Here is a 9083-nt window from a genome sequence, read left to right on the forward strand (position 1 = left end):
GAGCTGTGTTAACACATGAAAATAGACATATAGTGTAAGTATAAAGACCGGAAAGAGATACGTCAAGATGTTTCACAGCTGCCTATGGGCAAAGAGATTTTTTTAGTTTTTACAAAAACTTTTGTTTTTAGTTTTTTGGGTTTTCCCAAATGTGTCATAATGAGTTCGAAATTCCTGAATATCCTGAAGGTTGAGAACTGAAATATGTAACATAGAGAGCTCCCTCATGGCACACACTTTACTTGCGCACGTCCTTTTTTCAGATCTGTCTCCTTACTCCCTCTTGGGTGGGTTCACGGACAGCTTGGATGGTCCAGTCTAGCTTCTGTTCTCCAGGAAGCAGGACCTGAGGACTCTGGCTGAGGCTGAAGGAGGCTTGGCCATGCCTCGGCCCCACCCTTGGGCCCAGTCTCTGAGCCCTGCAGTGGCATCCCTGGGCAGCTCTCCTCCTTGTATTCAGCAATTGAAGGGCAGACTCCTCCTTTCCCTGCCCTTGGCCACACCTCAATTGCCATGGCCCTCATTTAAAGGGAAAAGGCCTTAATTGAGATGGTGGGAGCCCAAGCATTCTGTAAACAACCTGGGTAGGCAACAGGGCCTGGCCTGGAGCCCAGAGGTGGGAAGGGGTGGGGTTCCAAGATAGACAGGGCAGGCGCCAAACCTTGTTAACTGTTTTCAGAGGAAGTTCCTGCACTTCAGGTCTACTGACTTCCTTGAGACTCAGGACCTGGTTTCCCAGCAGAGAGCAGACCACAAGTGGACCAGAGAAATGCTCCATGGAGGCAGGGATACTGCCAAAGGGAACACAGCACTCAGCAAACAGCTCTGCAGGGAGCAAAACCCCCAGGTCCCTACCAGGAGCACAGTTATACTGGAGGCTGCAGAGCTGGTCACGATCCCTGGGAGAAGTCCCTGGCACCCAACTACTCCACCCTGGCAACAGTCTCTCCCCTGGGCTCCCAACCTCTTCCTGTGCCCCTACATGCTGTTCTCAACACAGCAGCCAGTGTTATCCTTGTTTGGTTTGTTTTTATGGAGACAGAGTCTCACCCTGTCACCCTGGCTGGAGTGCAGTGGCATCATCATAGCTCACTGCAACTTCAAACTCCAGGGCTCAAGCAATCCTCCTGCCTCAGCCTCCTGAGTAGCTGGGACTATAAGGAGGGCACCACCATGCCTGGCTAATGTGTTCTATTTTTGGTAAAGACAGGGTCTCACTCTTGCTCAGGCTGGTTTCAAACTCCTGACTTCAAGCGATCCTCTTGCCTAAGCCTCCCAGAGTGCTGTAATTACAGGCGTGAGCTACCGCACCCAGCAACCAGTGTTATCCTTTTAAACAATCACCAGATTATGTCTATTCTCTGCTGAAAACTCTCAAAGGGCTCCCCATTTCATTGAGAATAGAGCCAAAGCCCTTACAAAGGCCCTCAGGCCCTGACCCTCTCCAATTTCACCTCCCTCCAAAGACTTCTTCCTACTTGGCTGCAGCCACTTGGCCTTCCACGTCAGGCCTCCCCCCACTGGTGGCCTGTACATTAGCCATCCCCTGCCTGACCTGCCCTCCCTTGCCTCCTTGGAGTCTTTGTTCAGATGTCATACCTTCAAGGAAGGCCACTCCATCACCTAGAGTCTCTTCTATTTACAGCATTGCCCATCATCCTCTGACAAGCTATACTAGGTTTTTATTATGCATTTTGTAATAATGATATGTAAAAATAAATATTCCCTGCCCCCACTGGAATGTCAGCTCCATGAGGGCAAGGACTCAGTACAGGAGAATGAATGAAAATGCCCACCCTAAAACAGCATTCACAAAAACAAATGAGCAGAAAAGCTCAAATGGTACAAGGGGCCAGGCTGAGAAACTTCATGGTGTCCACAAAAGGCCTTGACCTGGACCCCAGACCTTGACCTGGCCACTCAGGACCACACCCAGCAACAAAGACCAATGGCCAGGGGATGGTGTGCAGTTTAAAACCCACCTAGAGACACATGTTTTTTATACTTGCTTTACTTCCAAAAAATGAAAGGCACAGCTGTCTTTTTCTGCACTTTGGCACCATCTGAGGCACCTGTCCAAGCCTGTCCTCCCCAGCTGACCTGAATAGGACTGGCCAAGTAAGGGTTCAGTCCTGTAGTTTGCGCTCACACCTCTTCTCCAGATCCGCCATCTCTTTCAGGACCAGGGCCACACTGTACCGTAGCTCCTGGAACTTGGCTGTGGGGACTTCAAAGCGGTGTGCAGACCCATCTGAAAGCTTCAGCTGCATGAGGACACTTGGCTGCAAGGAGCGAGCTAGGGTGCTGGTGGAGATTGCCACATCCACCCTCCACCGAAAGTCAGCCATGTGGGGCAGCCAGGTCCCCTGCTGCTGGGCCACAAAGTCAAGGAGGGGCCGCTGGCTCCCAAATACCACGCTGGTCAACTCCCCAACCAGGTCTTGGGGGATAGAGAGCTCCTGGAGCTGATCCTTGAAGGCTTCGGGCTTTAGGCTGGCGGGAGGCAGCCGGAGGGCTTGCTGGAGCAGAGTGTGCAAACCCGCAAGCAGGGTGCTCAGCCGCTCCTCTGGCAGGTTAGCACTGGCCCCAAGATGCTGTACTGCCTCCCGGCAGTCCTCCCCCTGCAGACTGCTGACCACAAGCTTCAGCAGCTTTTTGAACGTGCTCCTGTCCAGGTCCTCCAGGAGCCGTGCCATTGCTGCCACCACTGGAGGGAGCTGGGCCCCCAGAAAATTCACCTGGCCACTGTGACTGTCACCAAGATGATGCAGGTAGGAAGCTGCAACCCCCACGGCAGACATTGCTGCTTCCTCCTCCTTGATCAGTCAGCCCAGAAAGGAGGTCCAAAATGCAGGTGCCTGGGGGTGGGGAGAGAAGACCAGTGACTCCCATGTCCTTTGGGTCAATGAATGAGCATTGATGTGGTCTTTGTCCTTAGGATGCTGACAGTGTGAACTATCAATGGCAGTCAATGTTATGGGTGCTGGGACAGTGTCCCTGAGAGCAGGTGGCAGAGGGGACCACGTCAGTCCCAATAGGAAGTGATAGCCTCCCATAGGAAGTGATATCTGAGACATGAAGGACAAGCAGGAGTTGGCAGAGTAGGGGAACAGGGGAGGACGACAAGGAAACAGAAGCACGTAAGTTCTCCAAATAAATAACAGATGAAAAAATGAACTAGGAGAAAGCTCCAGGGAGCAGAGAAATACAGCAGCTGCCACCACTGACCACACTGAGACCATTTAACCACTCAACCTTAAATTCTCACAATAGCTCTGCAAGAACCAATATTATTCACACCTCACAGATGAGGAAATCAAGACTCCACACACAACTGCCAAAGTCAAGGACTAGAACCTGGCTAGACCTGTCTATTGAGAAGGCCTCACCACAGAATTGGGATCCACACACAGCCCCACTCCCTTGGCAAGAGGGGCTGAGCAAGGGGTGGCAACAGAAGTATGTGCAGCGTCTAAAGAAGAGGCTTGTGACATTACCTGAACGAACATCTTGGGCACCTGCTTATGCGGGAGGAGAGTGCACCTGCTCACCTCAATGCCACCAGGTGCTGGAGAAGAGATCAACAGAGCACAGCTCCTGTCCCCAAGGCACTTGTCACGCCCAGAATACCCATAGCACAGAGGGACTGGGGCGCGTGGAGCGCTGATGGAGCCATGGAAGCACAGAGAGCTCTCCACGGGTTTCACTGCCCCCTATTCTGCCGGGAAGGCTGGACTCCTTTACCCTGGCAGTTAAGGAGCATCTACTGCCAACTCCTTCATTGCCTCGCCAGTATCAGGTGTCCTGTCGCTCCAGTCCTGTTCGTGGAAGGTCTGGCCTCCCACGAAAACGGCCTTCGCGCTGCCCCTCTTCCGGTCACACGGCGGCCTGGAGGCAGGCTGGGCTCGCATCCAGACGCCGTCCCCTCGGCTCTAAAAGGGTTGCGGCACCACCGTTCTGGGGCGTCGGGGCACCAGCGCAAGGGAGTCGAGGTCTGCGCTCGGCAGCCGTCTGCCCCCGCCCGCAACTCAGGTCAACCTTCCGGCACGCGCTCCGCCCGCGAAAAAGCTCGGCAGTCTCCAGAGCTCCCTGGACGTGGTGGCGAAGGGGCCGAGTCCTGGTCCGCCATCCCCCGCCCCACTCCACGCCAACACAACCACGCCGCGTGTAACCGCCCACCCACCTGCTGAAAGGGGTCAGGAACAGCACCAGCCAAAAGCAGCTACACGGCGCCCGCCGGAAACGGTGCCTAGTCCCCGGAAGCGCCCCAGAGTCACTTCCGGGTCGCTCTAGGAAAACGGGAGGGCCCGCCCACCTGCCCCTCTGTGGTCCGCGAGCCAGAGTGGCTGAGCGGAGGCGGCGCCGAGCCCAGCCCTGGTGCTCCCTGACACCGCCCGGCCTCGGTCCCGCCCTCCAGGCCCTATCCCCGCCCCGCCGGGCCCCGCCCTGACCAAGCTGCTTGCACCTTGGGAACCTGGCGGCCGCAGCAGGTCCCAGGCTCCGCCTACGGTTTGTCCTGCCGCCTGGTTCCCTGGGCCTTTTTTGTTTCTATTTAGATTTGACTTCCAACTCAAGTTTTCTCCAAATTCATTACATTGCCAGTCACTCTTCCAGGTCAGCATTTCCTCCTGGCATATGGTCATTTCACCAAAACCTTTCTCCTAAGTTAGAGACTTCCTCAAAGCATTTTCCTGATGGTTGTCTGTCATCCTCATTGGCCTCAGATCTTGGGAAATCCTGAAGTAGTGTTTCTAATATTCCATGTGTGGCTATGTCAGAAATCTTTTTTAAAGAATTGTTCATTCTCTCTACTCCCCACTAAGGAATCTGGAAGGAAAAAAAAGGAAAAGAAAATGTAAACATGACTGTGCAGGCATTGGACAAGGACCATCACTTAACAGTAATATTTAAGCAGCAAAAATGATTTCTGATCTCCATAGAGGATGATAGGGAGAAGTAGTGATTAAGGTGGAGAAAATGCCAAGAAGAAAAGGTATGGGAATGGGTGGAGGGGCAGGATTTAACTAAGAGAAGTGGTAGAGACAAGCTGAAGTTTTCAGAACTAAAAGAGACAGGGAAATGGGAGAGAAAAGAAGAGTGAAGGTTGTGAGGGCCTGAGAAAGGCTCAAGTAGAATAACTGCTAAAAGTGTGGAAGAGTGGTTCAGAAGTTCCCATTGGGCCCACCCCAGTGACTCAGAAAACACAAAGCACCTACCTCCCCTTCCAGCTCCTGGTCAGGCCCTCCCCATCGAGCACTCACTGGAGCATTCACTTGCAGGCTGTGGCCTGGCCATTGTCAGAATGCTTCCCAGCTCCCACCCTGCCCTCTCAAAGGCACAGTACTGGCTTCTCAGGGACATCCTTTGTGTTCTATGTAGGCCCCACCCTTGGGACCCTGATTTCCTCCCTTCCCTTGTTCTCTCCCATCTGTTGGTCCTCACAGTTCTCTATTCTTTCAGATGATGCCTTCTAATGTATCCCCAGCTCTGCCTTCCTCTCCAGAGCTGGCTTCCAAACATTGATTGGTACAAAATCATTAGGGAACTCAGAAAGAGGGGCTGCCTCAGGCCCAGCCTCCTTCCTTTCTGTGGAGCTTGGGCCTATTACCTGGAGAAAGGATCCTGTTTCTAGGTCTAGAAAGCATATGGAATCTCCACAGCTCTGAACAACCCAAGCACTCTGAAAGCCCAGAGGTGTGTGGAGGGGGGAATAGTACCTACCCAGCCACATCAAGTTCCCATAATTCACATCCTTGTCCGGATCCCTTTGGTGAAGAGCTAGACACATCCATTCCTTCCTTGTGTAACACATGGCCAAATGTTCAAATGTCATTAACCCCTGAAAAAATATGTCCCTGCTGCCCTAAGGACCCTCTGTTTGATGGCAGCCAAGAGCCACCTGCATGTTGTCTTGGAAGTGGATAAGGAGGGAGTTCTGTCCAGCTGTGGATGCGTAAGCACTAAAAGAGGTGGTCAGAGGGCATATGGACTAAAGATGACCGCAGAAAAGGGTGCTGGCTCCCCTGGACAGTTCTCTTACAAGGACTAACACAGCTGTGACACCTCCAAAGGATGGGAATGGTTACTCTGTGACACTGTTAAAAGGCAGGTCCTGCATTGTAAAATTAAAAGGCACTGCTCGAGGTCAATTTAAGTAAAACAAAAAGAACTACATTACGTACCAAAGAAATAAACCTATAGGATTCATGGCCCTCAATAAGTGGTAGGAGTTTAAATTGTAACTGAGGTCAAGATGAGTAATGAGAATCATTGAGGGCAGACACAATCACAACTTTAGTGCTGACATTCTACACCTACCTCGACTGCCTCCAAATCCCAGATAGAAGAACAAAACTGCTGTTCCCTGACTACACCACCCAAGCCAGGTTAATTCACCTCCAGCTGTGATGGACTGACCAGATCACCCAACCCTGTAACACCCCAAACCACGGGAAAGCAAACCAAGTTTCAGGTCCTGTTGACCGGACAGGTGTCCATGAGGCCTCCTATGTAAACCTGGAACTTGAGAAGAGGCCTGGGAGCAACGTGCTAAACCCAGAGTCCCCTGTCCCAGCTCATAGATGGAAGGCCAGCTGGTGGGAATGCCTTTTTCTAGAGAAAACCCTCCAGGCTTCTTCCTGCCATTTCTGAGATAATGGTTTTTGACCATTCCTCTGGAATGCCAGGTATCAAACCACCACTGCTGCAGCAGCTCAGGCCTGGCTGGCCTTCCGGCCCCTCTGGTGCAGTGCAGTTGGCTTCTGCAGAGTTCACCCTGCTTCCTACCACTTTTTTTTTCCCCCAACTTTTTATTAAGAATAACTTTCAGGCCGGGCGCGGTGGCTCACGCCTGTAATCCTAGCACTCTGGGAGGCCGAGGCGGGTGGATCGTTTGAGCTCAGGAGTTCAAGACCAGCCTGAGCAAGAGCGAGACCCCGTCTCTACTAAAAATAGAAAGAAATTATATGGACAACTAAAAATATATACAGAAAAAATTAGCCGGGCATGGTGGCGCATGCCTGTAGTCCCAGCTACTCGGGAGGCTGAGGCAGGAGGATCGCTTGAGCCCAGGAGTTGGAGGTTGCTGTGAGCGAGGCTGACGCCACGGCACTCTAGCCTGGGCAACAGAGTGAGACGCTGTCTCAAAAAAAAAAAAAAAGAATAACTTTCAATGCGGAGAAAAATTGAAAGAATAGTAAAAACCACTTATCCACCTGGATTCAACAACTGCTAATATTTTGTCCTATTCTCTGAACTGCTCTTTACATGCACTTATTTTGGCTGAATCACTTGAAAGTGACTTGCAGCTGTCACGCCACCTCTCCCTAAATACCAGAATGGGCATCTCTTAAGAATAAGACCACCACCTCACATAACCACATCTGAAAAAATTAATGGTAATTCTGTAACCTCTTTTAATAGTCAGCCCTAATTCAAAATTCCCCAATGTCCCGAAAACATCTAGTAAAGTTTTTTTTTTTTCCAGGCTAGGATCGACAACCATAGTCCATGCATCATCTGGTTGTTCTAAAACTTTTTAATCTGAAACAGACCTCCCTCACTTTTTGATAATTTCTATTTCCATGATACTGTCTATAAAAAGCCACCAAGTGGTCAGCTCTTCGTATATCTGAGGATTCCTCACAGAACAGTTTATTTCTCCCCTATAGTTTTATCCTTAGGATACAGGCTACTATGCATGCATAGTCGAGGCACTGTGTTAAAAACTTAGTTGAAACAATTCTTTTTGTCTGTATGGTTATCAACTTTATATATAGTTAAGCTCATTTATTTCTATGTGTTCAATTTTAGGATTTGCTTTCCCTCCTTTATTTGATTTGACTTTTCTTTCTTTTTTTTTGAGACACAGTCTCGCTTTGTTGCCCGGGCTAGAGTGAGTGCCGAGGCATCAGCCTAGCTCACAGCAACCTCAAACTCCTGGGCTTAAGCGATCCTACTGCCTCAGCCTCCCGGGTAGCTGGGATTACAGGCATGCGCCACCATGCCCGGCTAATTGTTTCTATATATATTTTAGTTGGCCAGATAATTTCTATTTTTAGTAGAGACGGGGTCTCGCTCTTGCTCAGGCTGGTCTCGAACTCCTGACCTTGAGCGATCCACCTGCCTCGGCCTCCCAGAGTACTAACCCTAACCCTGATTTGACTTTTCAACCTCCAACTCCTGACCTCAAGTGATCCCCGTGCCTCAGCCTCCCGAGTAGCTGGGACTACAGGCTCATGCCACAACACCCAGCTAATTAAAAAAAATTTTTTTTTGTAGAGACAGGGTCTCACTGTGTTGCCCAGACTGGTTTTGAACTCCTGGGTGCAAGGGATCCTCCACAAGTGCTGGGATTACAGGTGTGAGCCACTGCACCTGGTCAAAACCTTCTTTCTAACTAGCTTACATACCCACATATACAATTAAGGACTTATCATACATATGACTTTGCATTCTATGTATCACATTCTATCGCATAAGCATTACCTTTGCCAATAAAAGTTCTTTAAAAACCACATGTTGGCTGGGCACGGTGGCTCACGCCTGTAATTCTAGCACTCTGGAGGCCCAGGCAGGAGGACCGCTTGAGCTCAGGAGTTTGAGACCAGTCTGAGCAAGAGCGAGACCCTGTCTCTACTAAAAATACAAAAATTAGCTGGGCGTTGTGGAGTGTGCCTGTAGTCCCAGCTAAACAGGAGGCTGAGGCAGGATTGCTTGAGCCCAGGAGTTTGACGTCGCCGTGAGCTGGGCTGATGCCACAGTACTCTAGCCAGGGGAAGAGTGAGACTCTGTCTCAAATAGAAAAACAAAAACAAAAACACCCCCACATACAATGGCTGTACAACTGTCAACTGAGGGTACAAAAGACAATTGACTTATCTATTCCTCTACTGTAGAAAAGTATTTCCCAAGTTTCCCCCTCTATAAATATTTTCCAAATTCTCCCCATTATTAAAAAGGAAAAAACTCTTGGGCTGGGATGCACGCCTGTAGTCCCAGCTATTTGGGAGGCTGAAGCAGGAGGATTGCTCCAGCCCTGGAGTTGGAGGCTGCAGTGAGCCTCCTCCCCACCTCCCAAGACA

The 9083-nt window shown here is 50.6% G+C and overlaps 1 protein-coding gene across 1 annotated transcript; it reads right to left on the bottom strand.

Annotated features, from left to right (window-relative positions):
* Positions 1 to 1782: 1782 nt before the first annotated feature.
* On the bottom strand, positions 1783 to 4801 carry COMMD5 (COMM domain containing 5). The gene is made up of 2 exons (XM_069465845.1): positions 4184 to 4801; positions 1783 to 2858 (listed from the first exon to the last, which is right to left on the bottom strand). The coding sequence occupies exon 2, from the start codon at positions 2799 to 2801 to the stop codon at positions 2127 to 2129; it is 675 nt and encodes a 224-aa protein (XP_069321946.1). The 5' UTR covers positions 2802 to 2858; positions 4184 to 4801; the 3' UTR covers positions 1783 to 2126.
* Between the last annotated feature and the right edge of the window lie 4282 nt (positions 4802 to 9083).

The sequence above is a fragment of the Eulemur rufifrons genome, chromosome 3, assembly GCF_041146395.1.
Source record: "Eulemur rufifrons isolate Redbay chromosome 3, OSU_ERuf_1, whole genome shotgun sequence".
In the NCBI taxonomy this organism is placed as follows: Eukaryota; Metazoa; Chordata; class Mammalia; order Primates; family Lemuridae; genus Eulemur; species Eulemur rufifrons.

Bases quoted from the DNA above. Each gene is read 5' to 3' on its own strand.
- COMMD5 (XM_069465845.1), bottom strand. From the start codon at position 2,801: ATGTCTGCCGTGGGGGTTGCAGCTTCCTACCTGCATCATCTTGGTGAC.